The sequence below is a fragment of the Corylus avellana genome, chromosome ca3 (genome assembly GCF_901000735.1).
Source record: "Corylus avellana chromosome ca3, CavTom2PMs-1.0".
NCBI classification, from domain to species: Eukaryota; Viridiplantae; Streptophyta; class Magnoliopsida; order Fagales; family Betulaceae; genus Corylus; species Corylus avellana.
Window position 1 is genome coordinate 25,280,904 of NC_081543.1, and position 14,563 is coordinate 25,295,466.

Consider the following 14,563-nt stretch of genomic DNA (forward strand, 5'->3'; position numbering starts at 1 on the left):
GAACCTTATATTTTCCGTTGTTTAGTATCCTCTGTTTTCGAGGAGCAGAGGTCCCTGAGTCTTGTTCGGAGTGGAATAAGGCTCGGAGACGAACCGTGGAGTTAATTACCAGTTAATTAATTTTTGGGGCATTACACAATGGGTTTTTCTTAGAGTCCTTGCGGTGGGTTTTTATGAGTCCCTCAACTGGAGCAGCGAATCGGAGACAACATTTGCCTGGGTGGTGGCGCAACAGTGGGGAACGGCTTGGGCAAGGCGATGTGGTCCAATTTTGGGTGGTGGGCTGGGCAATGCGGTGCGGGTGGGGTTGTCAATGGGCGGTGGCAGCGTGTTCTAGCCATGGCAGTGGGTTGGTGTGTTGGAGAAAGAATGAGAAAGGAGAAAGAATGGGTTTGATGTTTGTGTGAGAAAAGCAGAGTGAGAAAGGGGAAAAAATGGGTTTCATACGTTGGGTTTCACAATAGATGAGTATAATCTGATACATTCAAGACTTTTTTCTAATTTGCTCTAATCTAATTTGGCATTCATTTAATGGTGGGCACAAAAGCCACCTTTTGTGCACCATCCACACACATGAAGGGGCACTCCTTTTAAAAACACAGATTATTCTTACAAAATCGCAATCTCAAATGCACCCTTAGTCTCTTTATGTTGTTGTATTTTGTATTTGTAGTGGAGATTTTTACTACCAGAAATAGTACTCCTTCATCTGTTCCTGCTTCAGATTTTGATATTGCATTTCCTATTTTAGCTACCTTTGGTGGTTATTACAATCTCCTAGTGTGGGTTCAAAAGGGGTACGTGCTCCTTTTTATGTCCATTTTATTTTAGTAAACGGTTTAGGCGGTCCTTTAGAGAGGACCAGACCATTTGTTTGACCTATTTCCTACTACTTGTTTGTATTTCTATATTGTTCCATATATTAATTCTTTGTAACACTTTTCCCAATTTGCTTTGAAAAAAACAAAAAAAGTCATTGGCTCACACCCCAAATCCTACGTCCTCATAACGTCACACCGTTTTCACGGAGGTGTTTTTTTTTTTCCTTCTTTAAAAAAAAAAAAAAAAAAAAAAAAAAAGTAGGCTAAGGAAACTAATTGTGGCTATCTTACCTGAGTGTAACCATAGTAACACTTACCTGTTGGGAGCTCCACAGGAGGGGTGTAGACCGCAAGCCTCTATTAAACGGCAGATCGTTTTCACAGCAACGGCATAAACCTCGGAATAGGATCCTCTCCAGTCCATAATAGACTGGAGAATATTCAGTTCATGGCTGGAATTTCTTTTTAGAAATTCTAGAGCCACAAATAGGACACATATCCTACTACAAAAAAAAATAATATTTCAGATTAAAAAAATAATAATAATTTAATAAAAAAAATAAGGAGTGGCTGGCCACCCCCTAAACCCAAACTAAAAAATATATATATATTTGGCCCTTAGGGGTGGTCTGGCCAAATGAATTTTTTTTTTTGTTTTTTTTTTTTTTTAGCTCTGACCCTTGGGGGTGGCCGAAGCCACCCCTAGCCCCAACTATGGTGGTCCGGCCACCTCCAATGGAATGACCAGCCACCCCTTAATTTTTTATAATTTTTTTAAAAAAATATATAAGATTTTATTATTTTTTTATTAATGAGACAGATGTCCTATTTATGACCTTAGAATCTCTTTAAAAAAATTTTGCTCATTAACTAAATATTCTCCAATCCACTATCCAAAATGGACCGGAGAAGATCGTCTTTCATAAACCTCCCACGTCAAGCCTGGGCAAATAAAAACAAACGAAGTCCTTTTTAACCCGGGAGATTCCGATCTGTTCGTTGCAGAAATTTTCTACGCAGATATTTATATATCATATGACACCCAAAACGCCTTCGTTTCGAGCTATTCGCTTTCAGCTTTTCAGAGACGGAGAAAGGACTTGAGGAAGACTGGAAGAGCAAAGCAGCCATGGTACGTGTTCGACTTTCGCTTCAAAACCAATTCGTTGTTTGCCATTTTCTTTGCTTAGTGTCGTATTTATCGTCTAATTAAGTTTTTATTATATCTAATGAGTTCAAACCAATTGATCGATTTTCTTTTTGAGCCTGAGCAATTTGGAATGAGATTCAAGCACAATTGTTGCTTGGAGGTTGATGAGGCTATTGATAAATAATGTTGCGAAATTTGGGTTAGATGACGATCTTTTAGGTATTCCTTCAAGAAATGGTGATTGAGAACCATGAAACAAAGATTGATTCGGTGTTTATCTAGTATTTTTGAATTCGGAAAATAAATATTTAGTATGCTGTTAGGGATTCATGGAATCTTGCAGTATGATAGGATAAGTTACTCATGTCAAAAGGATAATACTGGAAACTGGTGATTTTTGTTGATCTTATTGGTTATGGCATTGCTCGAAATGATATAATAATCACATAATAATTTATGCTCAACTTTTTTCTTTTTTGGTTTTTTATGCTCAAACAGGTTGATGGTAGAGGTCGACATATACAAGCTCTCGTTCTGGTATATCGTAGTTTTGGTCTAGTGTTTGGTGACTTGACCATTTCCCCACTTTATGTTTATAAGAGTACATTTTCTGGGGGTTTGAGCCATTATCAAACAGAGGATGCAGTATTCGGGGTGTTTTCCTTGATTTTTTGGACTTTCACTCTTCTTTCGTTGTTGAAGTATGTGATTATCATGTTAAGTGCAAATGATAATGGTGAAGGTAAAAGCTTATAGCTTTTTCAAAAATGCTACAAGTTGTTTTCATTGTTTTCCATTTTTATTATCTATGAATGCTTAGTCATTTGCAGGAGGAATTATGGCGCTATACTCGCTCCTTTGCCGAAACACAAAATGCTCTTTGCTACCTAATTATCAAGCAGCCGATGAGGAGCTTTTTGCGTATCATAACCTGGGTTACTCAAATAGGAATATACCTTCCTCTCCAATCAAAAGATTTATTGACAAGCATAAAAAAGCAAAAACGAGCTTACTGCTTGTTGCTTTATTTGGTGCTTGCATGGTAATTAGCATTGGTGTCCTTACACCTGCAATTTCTGGTAAACACCCTTTCTTTCTCCTCATTTTTCTCTTAGAGTTTTCCACTGGGACTTTTACTGGATGAGTTTGCAATAACTACATGGTTGCATACCTTTTATTAGATACCTGTGCTAATAGATATCTGGTTTTGGCAGTTCTTTCATCTGTTGAAGGGCTGAAAGTTCGAGTGACAGATATGAATAATAGTGAGTATTGACTCTCAGAAAAGAAAGAAATAATACACACACCCACACGCGTAAATGTCTGCATAGATTTTCAATATGCTAGTATTTTCTCAATAAATTTTTAAACTTAATGTTTATTTAAAAGGGTGTCATTAACTTCAGTAATGGTATGGTCTTATTATAAGTACTGAGCTCATCTATTACAAGAAATATTGTATTCAAAATTTCTGAGGAAAATAATACAAGAAATGACAAATGTTATGATTAGAACCAAAGAGGACTATAAGTGAGAGCTATAAACTTGTTGGAGCCCCAATATTTCAAGCTCCCAATATAATGCATTTGATGCATAAAAAAATGCTTTATGTTATGAATATATAACATTTTTCCATCTTTGCATTAATTTATTTCCTTTCAATTTACTGTATTTTTTTTTTATTATTATTTTAAACTTCCTTTCAATTTACTAACAGTTACATAATTGCACAGGTGTGGTGATTGTTATTGCCTGTGTCTTATTGGTTGGCCTTTCTGTCTTGCAACACCGGGGTGGCCACAAGGTGGCATTTATGTTTTCTCCCATTATAATTCTGTGGTTACTATTGATCACTGTTATTGGCATATACAATGTGATTAAGTGGAATCCAAGGATATACCAGGCTCTTTCTCCATATTATATCTACAAATTCTTTAAGGACACAGGAAAAGATGGTTGGATTTCTCTTGGAGGAATAATACTATGCATTACTGGTAAAATGGCATTTGGAATCTGTTCTGGTTCTTTAAGCTTTGAACTTGTTAATTCATCTAGGCTTATTGTCAACTGCAGGAACGGAAGCTATGTTTGCAGACCTTGGCTACTTCACTGCAGGATCAATAAGGGTATGCAATATGATTGATTGCAGAATAGGGTTCTGTTTTCCATGCTTAACCTTTTTAGGTGACATTGTTGAAGACATGAGAAAGAACTTATGACCATTTATGCATTTCAGTGCTAAATGGATAATTTTGTTAAGAGCTTTTGAAGCTTAGTTCTGATTGAGGCTCTGGGTTTTCCAGTTTTGGCTAAAAGAAAACATTTTGGAACAATTCATTTCCAGTATGGAAATGTACTGTCATTAAACATTTAAACTACTTAGCCTCTAGCTTAGAAGGCATTGCTCCTCTTTAAGTGTTTTGATGGACTTATTTGTTTGGGCAATAATTGATAATGATAGAAAATTAGGAGCCTGATGCAAAAAATTATAGTGACGTCAATTATACTGTTTGATTTAATTGAGCAATTACTTAAAACTTGTATTCAGGAGTTTTAGATGTTATCGGTTCCCTGTACTTTTAGGAGTACCAGTTGATCCAAACATGCGACTTCTACTTACATGTATGCGTTTACTTTCTCTTAGATAATAAATTTTTCTAGCTAGCTTACCAGTCTTTTTTTTTTTTTTTTGCCTCATCCATTTGCCTCTTAAGTACTTAAGGGCCAAGGGAAATGATAGCGCATATCACTCAATCATTAGGACCATGGACTTTACAATAATTCAGCACAAGATTAAGCATATATAACTCTCAAAGTGTTACTTACAGTCTTGGTAATTCAGATCAAAATGGAAAGAGTTTGTTGATTTAAGTCATGGTAGAATATCATTGAAGTTATAGAAGATACCTTGAGTTGGTCTACCCCACCTTTTTCTATTTATTTGAAATATATCCCATTTCATTATTTTTCTCAGTCTACTCACGGGTATGGGAGATCAAGTAATGGGTTTAATGAGTGTTTCAGATTGTCATTTTTTCCTTCTTTTTTTTGATAGGGGAGGGTGGAAGGTGGGCATGGGGTCTGGTGGTTTATTACTTTGATAATGTTCACCTATCTGGAGGTATCATGGCTGGCTTTGTTCATGGGGTTGATGTTGGGGCGGGAACACAAGTATGTGTACTAGGCGCCCACTTCTGGTTCCCATTTTGGGGCACCAAAATGTTGAGACAATCACCAAGTAATTTTCTCTGAGGAGCAGTCTTAACTGGCAAGAGTATCTCCAGCAGTCAGGATTTCTGCCTTCCATTTCTCTCATTATTTTTCAACAGTCAATGAATGATGGATGCCTCAAAAGATTTTGCAATGGAATGGTGGAAGGTATCAGAAAAGTTGTCCTATATTTTGAATTGATGATCCTAATCCAGCCATAGAGTGTCGATAGTCCAAAAGTTATAAAATCTCTGGGAAATTTTGATCTGCTGAATCCAGATTCTGCTTTGTTTTCTGTGTGGTCAAATGAGATAGGTTTCCTCTTTTCCCATAACCTGGAGTTGACCGGTTCCTACTTTGTGATAATTATATTTGTTAAAATATTAATTAAATAATTAATTTCATCATTTCCTGTCAACTTAAGCTCTTAGGATAAGTATTGATTTAACATAGTATCAAAACAAAATCTTGAGTTCGAACCCTAGGTCCACAACTTACCTCCCATTTCAGTTAAATATTCCAAGTGTTGAGCATTACTTGTTGAGAGGGAGTTTGAACCCACATGTGATGGGAAGTATTAAAGTATATTAATAAATTCGCAATTTTCTATCAACTTAAGCTTTTGTAATAAATAGTGATTTAACAATATGAATGTAGCTTATGCTTAAATTTTATGTTACTGCTTTACCTGCCTCATGCTCTTTTAAGGTTGCGCTTGTTATTGTTGTGGATTAGGTCAGAATTTCTGGTTTTTTTTTGTTTAAGTCTATTTCATCATTTTTCTCTTTAATTTGTTAACATTGCTACAGGTAAAACTCTAAGGAGCTTTCACTTTGTGCAGGGTGCATTTTCTAGTGTTATTTACCCATGTCTAATACTTCAATACATGGGCCAGGCTGCTTTTCTTACAAAGAATCTTTCTTCTGTCTCTACGAGCTTTTATGCTTCCATTCCAGGTTAGTTTATTGAAGGAGTAAATTAGAGTTCAACACATTCAGGCAAAGAGATATTTTCCCTGTTGAATGTGACTTAGTGAATCCTTTAGGCTACACCATGGAAAGTTAATTCCTGATTGTTCATCCTCTCTCTTTCGTTTACACATCAATAATAATTAGTTAGGTTCCTGACCGGATTCAGTACATCTATAGTCTTGGTCACCAAAACAGCTGAGCATTCAAAATAGAAAGTACACTTTCTTTTCTCTTACCTTTTTCTTTTTTTTCAGTTGGCCTTAATTTTTTTTTTTCCAAAAATCGAAAGAAATTGCTAGTAGATAAACCAAACTGGTTGTGAACTATCCATTGCAAGTTATTTTGTGGCCTACAGAAGTGAGCTAGAGCTTGAGCTGGATTTCTGTTGCTAGATCAGCTAAGTGTGAGGAACACCAGGCTTGACATGGTTGGGCAGTTGCAGTTGGGCTAGTGAACGGGGATACAACAAAATGATTTGAAGTCATCTGCAAATGTATAGAATTTTGTTTTTAATTTTGTCGGTCATGCTGACATGTTGAAATCATGACAGTTTATTAGCTTGCATAAACAAATAGCATAACCAAAGTTACTTATATTTGAAAAAAAAAAAAAAAAAGAACAAAAAACAAAACAAAACAAATAAAAGGGCATAAAGTGTTTCTGTTGTGGGATAGATTTGCTAACAGTTGGACACGTGTTTGCATGGTTGTCTGTGCATATTTCTATTTCTGACAGTCTGGCTCTCTGGAAAATGTTTGATTCTCTACGCCTTGCTTTGATGGAGTCATTTGTGTGGTTCTCGTTTTTCTACTGCTCATTTTACTTCGTAGTTCTGCAGTTCCCCAAGTTTTTTTTTTTTTTTTTGTGGGGCCGGGGCAGGAAGAGAGAGAGAGGTGGGTAGATGATGCAACATAGGTGTAGTGAATCGCAAAATAAACAATACTAGATATTAACAATTCTTTCCAAAACCAAGAACAAATCAAGGATTTGAGGTAAAATAGATAGAAAACCACTCATAGTGTTTCTTAGAGAAAACTGATGAAGAATAATAAAAACTTTCGTGTAATCACATATAACAAGTATTGATAGTAACTAAATTCCTGAACCTATTAAAACACTAAAATAAAGTTGGTTTTTCGAACTGACACGATCTCATCCGATCGGGCCTTACTTACTCGCTCGGACGAGAATGCCATAAAACTAATGGAACCTTAAAATCGATCTTCTGTCAACGGGGCTCCTCCTGAGCCAGCGTAGACTGCTACTGGTTGAGTACTTGTCTAGATGCGTAGCAAACAAACTATTGAACAAAGCTCTCTGGATCCGATTCTGAACATCACTCCAAACAAGGCTCTAAACTCTGCTCATCCGGACATGTTCCAAACAAGGCTCTCTTAACCCCTTCCAAAACCCTTCCTAACAAGCTTGTTTGAACGAGTCTTACGTCATAAACTCAAACATAGCTTGGTCTACATCATCCTCCCTAGCTAGAGAGAATTTTCCCTCGAATTCACATTCTCATCAGAAGTATCTTTTGTGGACGAAACAAGATGTTTCTCATTGAATATATTGGATGTCTTGATGTGGCTCAGTAGCTTCAATCAGTATGCATTTGAATTGATCTTCTCAATGACTTTCACCATTTCAATCTTGCGAGCAACTAGCTTGTTATATTTCCCAACTGGAAACATATCTTTTGTCAAGATAGCACATACAAAGGCACCAACTTGCCTCTTCTTATTTGCACTTGCCTTGTATTTTGCCACTAAATCTTGCAAGTTCTGAATTGTTGCCTTGTGAATCTCCTGAAGTTGAGCAATTAATCTTCGTCAGCCTTTGGATTCGCCCACCTCAAATCATGAACTAGTGATAGGTCGGTCCAATGGTGCTCGAGGATCAATTCCATACACAATGAAGAATGGACTAAACCCCATACTCCAATTAGTAGAACTATCATAGGCAAACTCCACTTGAAATAGCTTCTGATCCCATGACTTCAAATGATCACCCACCAAACTTCAAAGCAAGCCTCCCAAAGACTGATTGATCACCTCCGTTTGTCGGTCAGTTTGAGGATGATAGGCACTACTAAACTCGATCTTCGTGTTAGACAATCTCCACATGCACCTTCAAAAGTGACTAAGGAATTGTGTGTCCCGATTAGAAACTATAGACAATGGCAACCCATGTAGCCTATAAACACCCCAGAAATACACTTGTGCCACATTTACAGCATCAGAAGTCTTCTTACAAGCAATGAAATGAGCTATCTTAGAGAACCAATCAACCACAACAAAGATGAAATCATTACCTCGTTGTGTCCTCAGCAAGCCCAACACAAAATCCATGCTTACATTTGTCCATTGTTGCTTTGGAATTGGAAGTGTCATTTACAAACCCGCATTTATCGTTGTACCCTTTGACACTTGACAAATCCAACAACCCTCCACAAACTTAGCAACTCCTTATGCATGCTCGGCCAATAAAATGGATCCACCACCAATTTAAATGTCTTGTCATGCCACATGTGACTTTCATTGTGCAACTCTTGTATGATCTTCAATCTCAAGCTACCCTCTGGAATACAAAGCCAGTCTCCTTTGAAAAGGAACCCATCAGGTAATAGGAAATCATCCTTTGTCCTGCTGCCACATTACTAATAATAGGACCAAAGAACAAATCAGTCAATAAAGAATCTTTTAAGAGATCGAATCCAAGTACCTTTGTCCAAACTGCAGTCAATAGAAGCGCCTTCCGACTGAGTTCATTGGCCACCTTGTTCAATGCTTCGGATTTATGCTTTATTACAAAGGAGAATTGTTGCACATATGCCGCCCAACCAACATGTCTTGGTAAAAGCTTGTCTTAACTATTAAGATGCTTCAAGGCATCATGATCAGAATACAAGACTAACTCATTGTAAGCAAGATAAGAACTCCAATGCTTTAAAGCTTGCACAAGTGCATAAAACTCCAAGTCATAGGTGCTATAGTTAAGCTTTGACCTACTCAACTTCTCACTAAAATATGCGACCGATCTTCCTCTTTGACTAAGTACGGCTCCAATGCCTACCTTTGATGCATCACAATGCAACTCAAAGGCTTCTGTGAAATCTGGAAATGCGAGAACAGGAGTTGTAGTAAGCTTCTCCTTAATCACCTCAAATGCTGCAGATGCCCCTTCATTCCATGAAAACTTTCCAGCCTTCGTGCAATCTGCAATAGGCGCCATAATGAAGCTGAAGTTGTTAATGAAGCGGCAATAAAAGGATACCAACTCATGGAAACTCCGTACCTCATGCAAGGTAGTAGGGGTCGGTCATTGCCTTACGGATGCAACCTTTGAATCATCCATTGATAGTCTATGTTTTTTTACACCACATAACGAAGGAAAAGGATAGAATCCGTCATGGATGAACACTTGGCTGTGGCAACAAAGAACTTCTCTTTGTGCAACACAAGTACCTCTCTTGGCAAGTGCTGAAAATGCACATCAACATTAGAGCTATAAATAAGGATCATCAAAATACACCACAACAAACTTGCCTATGAAATTGTGAAAAATTTGGTTCATCACCCGCATAAATGTACTCAATGCATTAGATAACCCCAATGGCATAACCAATTTGGTTCATCACCTGCATAAATGTACTCAATGCATTAGATAACCCCAATGGCATAACCAACCATTCATACAACCCCTCACACGTCTTGAACGCGATCTTCCACAAATCACCCGATTGAATCCGGATGTGATGATATCCACTCTTCAAGTCCAACTTTGTGAACACTACAGCCCTACTCTATTGGTCCAACAAATCATCCAGCCGTGAAATAGGAAACCTATCCCTCATGGTGATCTTGTTGATTGCCTAGCTTTCTACACACATCCGCAAAGACCCATCTTTCTTGGGTGTAAGTAATGTTGGAACTGCACATGGGTGTTTTCCCATATATGGGCTTTAACCAATAGATCTTCCAATTGCTGCCTCAACTCCTCATGTTCCTTAGGACTCATGCGGTAGTACGGGCGATTTGGGAAATTAGATCTCGGCACCAAATCAATCTGGTAACTCCTTTGGAAACACGTTAGCAAAATCTTCCAACAATCCCACCGGCTTTAGCACTTCTCCTCCCTTATCAATCTATTTTTCTAATAGCACAAATACAACTCCGGAAGCTAGTATCTTATCTACAAATTCCTTCCTTGCTAGGAGATTCTTTTTATTTTTTTGATAAATAAGTAAGAATATCATTGAAAAGCGCAACCCAAGTACACAGGAAGTATACAAAGATACCCCTTTAAAGATAAAAGGAAGAGCATAAATCTACAAATTGATGCATCGAAGAAACTCGAGGAATGTTCAAAACACCCGCCCAATGGAAAAACAAATTGAGAAACCTATTGCTAAGCTTTGCCTTTGTCAATACCTTATCTTCGAAACATCGAGCATTCCTCTCCCTCCAAATAGTCCACATAAGGCACAAAGGGGCCATTCTCCAAACCTCCATTACCATTTTATTACCTCTTTGGCCTTTCCAGCAAGCTAGGAGATCAATAACCCTGCCAGTCATGACCCACTTCACATCAAAAATGGAAAAGAGAACATTCCAAAGAGCACGAGCCACGTCACGGTGGAGGAGGAGATGATCAATGGACTCACCACTCCTCTTACACATACTACACCAATCCACCACGGTCAAACCTCTCTTCCGAAGATTATCCAACGTGAGAATCCTAAGGGCTGCCGTCCACACAAAGAGATTCTTACCATCCCTCTTTGAGGGTTTTGGCTCAACCTCTTTCCTAGGTAGGAGTACAATCTTCATGTTGTCAAACATGAAGATATAAGTGTTCTTCTTCCTATCATGGACAACAATCCTATCATATTGTCATGGTCTACCCAACAAGAGATGACAAGCATTCATGGCAACCACAACCACATCACATCACAACCATGATATCACTTGGGAAGTCCTACAAATGTCAAAAACATCCTAAATACCTTATAATATTTTATGAGATCCAAGTTATTTTGTATTAAATATTCTCATTGCCCGAAGAATATTTCTTTATCGAAAAGGGATATCATAATGCTAGTAGTCTGCATGGTTATTGGTGAAGGGGACTGATGCAATTTTTAATTGATTTCAGTTTTATTGTACTGAATCAGTGTTGAACAAGAATGGATTCCATATTAATTAGGTTGTTTATGCAATGTTCTTGCCATGCGTGTAGATCCTTTGTTTTGGCCAACATTTGTGGTAGCAGTTTTTGCTGCAATAGTTGCCAGTCAGGCTGTTATATCCGGAACAATCTCAATTGTCAAACAATGCCACGCATTAGGATGTTTCCCTCGTGTAAAGGTTGTTCAGACAAGGAGATGGATACGTGGTCAGATATACATCCCTGAGATAAACTGGATCCTTATGATTCTCAATCTGGCTGTCACAGTTGGTTTCCGAGATGCGAATGGCATTGGAAATGCTTACGGTAAGTTGTTTGTTTTTTTCTCATCACATTTGTTAGAATCTTCTTTTTAATATATTTATCCTGTCATGGGTTTATTTATGTACGTGATCATTCTTGGTAAGTCTATCAACGAACAAATGTCTGCATTCATTTTGTGTTTGACTTTTGGACTTTTCCTCTGGATATTGTGATAAATATGTATAGATCAGATATTTCCAGTTGAGTTATATACATGCTCTTGTGCATATGATGGGATAGTGTCATGTAGTGGTAACTATATGACACAAATAATTCATGATAGGAATATTTGAGCTTTCTCTAAAAATATTTTGGGTTTTTGTCTGTCCAAAGTTACCTGAATGATTACATATGGTGACTTTGGAGTTAGACGACTTTAATGTGATCTTGCCTTTATTTTTGGTAGTTGTTAAAATCCATGATATGAGCCAAAATATTATTGTTGGTATTAGGTGAATATTTTCTTTATGAATGAAAAGTCATTTGGTTATGATATCAGCCTATGTCACCAGTGCCTTCATCCATAATGCCTGTACTTTGCCAACAGTGCCTAGACTTTTAGAATCTGTGTTCTTGGGAGACACCAATGTGTGTGTGTTATCCTATATGCAGTAGGTACTATCCAGTTGGCTGGAGGTGTGGGTTGATCCATTGAAAGGTGGGATGACTAATCATTTGTTGTTGATGATATGCTCTGCATTGTGACTTTTCCTTCCCCACCTTCTTCTGCAAGAGCTAATAATTTCTACGTTATTTCCAGGTATTGCTTATCTGACTGCGACATTCGTGACAACCTGGTTGATGTCACTGATCATCAACCTTGTATGGCATAAGACTCTCGTGTTGTCCCTTTTATTTATCCTATTCTTTGGATCTATTGAGATTATCTTCCTTTCGTCTTCTTGTATGAGAATCCCCAAAGGTGGATGGGTTCCTTTTGTGATTGCTGCACTCTTCTTGCTCATTATGTACGTGTGGCATTATGGGTGCAGGAAGAAGTATTTATATGATGCACATAACAAGGTTTCCATGAAATGGATACTAACACAGGGTCCCAGTCTTGGGATCATTAAGGTTCCTGGGATTGGCATTATATATACTGAATTGGCAACTGGAATCCCATCCATGTTCAGTCATTTCTTAACCAACTTACCAGCCTTTTATCAAGTGGTTGTCTTCGTCTGTGTTAAAACTGTTCCTGTTCCCTATGTACCCCATAAAGAACGGTATCTCATCGGCCGGATTGGTCCCAAATCTTACCGGATCTACCGCTGCATTGTCCGAAATGGCTACAAAGATGTTAATAACAGCGAAGATGATTTCGAAAATGATCTGGTGATGAGCATAGCAGAATTCATCCAACTGGAAGCTGAAGGTCCCCGAACTCTTGATGGCTCTGTGGATGGCCGGATGGCAGTTGTGAGGACATCTGAAAAGTTTGGAACTAGATTGCGAAGGTCAGAATCTGCATTCTTTGGAGAAAGCAGCAGCAGCAGCTCAAGTCCTGTGGCCTCTACGACTGTAAGTAGCAGCAAGTCAGCTTTACTGCAGAATTTGAAGTCTATGAATAGACAGGAATCAACCAATCTAAACCGAAAGCCGACGGTTCGTTTTGAGTTACTGAATACAAAATACAAGGATATACATGTCAAGAAAGAGCTCTTGGAGCTTGTGGAAGCTAAGCATGCTGAGGTAGCATACGTTGTCGGTCACTCGCATATCAAAGCAAAATGGAATTCATCATTCTTGAAAAAGTTTGCAGTCAATATGATGTACTCTTTCTTGCGTAAAAACTGCCGCGCCCCTTCCGTTGGCTTGAACATCCCTCACATTTGTTTGATTGAGGTTGGTATGACCTACCAAGTGTAGCAGAATCTACAGTTTTTATATGCCTCGAGTGTTTTTTGGTAGCCTAAGTTGCTTGGAGTTCTGTTTGTTTTTTTTTTTCCCCGACACCATGGGCAGTTGCTGTATGTTATAATTGTGGTGTTTGACAGACTTGTCTCTCTGCAATCTTCACATGGCAAATTGGTAGAGGGTGTAAGGCTGCAGTTGAATGCCAGATTTTGTTAAATTGATATTCTTTTCTTTTCTTTTTTTCATTTGTAGTATTAAATGTAGAACTACCGGTAATTGGGTTTGTCACATATGCTCAAATCTTAGATCATGGAATGATCCTCCAGCTTCACACCATTTTTTTTTTTTTTCTGGATTGTTTTTGTTAAATATGTTAAATGAATTAATTTATTCTGAGTGGATTTTTCCTTGCATAAGAAGGCAAGAATCAAGGAGCCATTGTTGGATCCGTGAACTCACAAAGCATGGCCTTTACTCAAAAAGTATTTTGCTTCAGCTACAAGAGTGGTCTTCACCTTAAGGAATTCATTTTCATGAGAGTTTGACTCGGGTTTTCAGGCAGTCTACTAAACATTGTCTTCCTCTTTCTCTGGGAATGGGACCCAATTCTAAAAACGAAGCTGTGAGAAAATAATATACAACTGTAAACTGAAAATTTTCCATATATGCATTTTAGGCAAGTGTTAGTTTAATTGATTGAGTTCGAGGAAAACTTTGTCCTTCCGAGTTAACTTTAACCCAATTTGGAAGAGAGTTTGAGAATTTTCCCTGAAGTTTAGTTGGTTGAAACACAAAGCTTTTTATTTTATGTTTTATTATTTTTTTTTTTCATAATAAAAAGAATTGATTGATGTGATATAAAGATGAAACACGTTTCAAATTTTTTGTAAGAAAAAAGTAAAGAAAGTTGTTTATTAATGTGAATAAAGGAATTTGACTTTTAGAGAAATGAAAAAGGAGAAAAAAAACTTGTTGCCAAACCACCGCTAAATTTTGCACTCAATCAAGAGTTTAGCTAAGTTTTATAATTGAGAAATGTTTTTTTTTTTTTTTTTTTTTACATC

At 37.5% G+C, this 14,563-nt stretch overlaps 1 protein-coding gene across 2 annotated transcripts; it reads left to right on the forward strand.

Annotated features, from left to right (window-relative positions):
* The first annotated feature begins 1,767 nt into the window (after positions 1-1,767).
* On the forward strand, positions 1,768-13,809 carry LOC132173658 (potassium transporter 3). Of its 2 annotated transcripts, XM_059585218.1 has the most exons (9): positions 1,768-1,953; positions 2,470-2,713; positions 2,802-3,050; positions 3,186-3,236; positions 3,705-3,965; positions 4,045-4,097; positions 6,023-6,137; positions 11,391-11,645; positions 12,403-13,809. In XM_059585218.1, exons 1-9 carry the CDS (start codon positions 1,951-1,953, stop codon positions 13,509-13,511), a joined length of 2,340 nt encoding a protein of 779 aa, XP_059441201.1. In that variant the 5' UTR covers positions 1,768-1,950; the 3' UTR covers positions 13,512-13,809. The 2 variants fall into 2 exon arrangements, with proteins under 2 accessions (XP_059441201.1, XP_059441203.1); XM_059585220.1 differs by lacking the exon at positions 1,768-1,953 and having other exon boundaries at positions 2,624-2,713; positions 2,792-3,050.
* The last annotated feature ends 754 nt before the right edge of the window (positions 13,810-14,563 follow it).

Coding starts and splice junctions, on each gene's coding strand:
- LOC132173658 (XM_059585218.1), top strand. Junction 2,714..2,801: donor TGCAAATGATAATGGTGAAG/GTAAAAGCTTAT, acceptor AGTCATTTGCAG/GAGGAATTATGGCGCTATAC. Junction 3,237..3,704: donor AGTGACAGATATGAATAATA/GTGAGTATTGAC, acceptor ATAATTGCACAG/GTGTGGTGATTGTTATTGCC.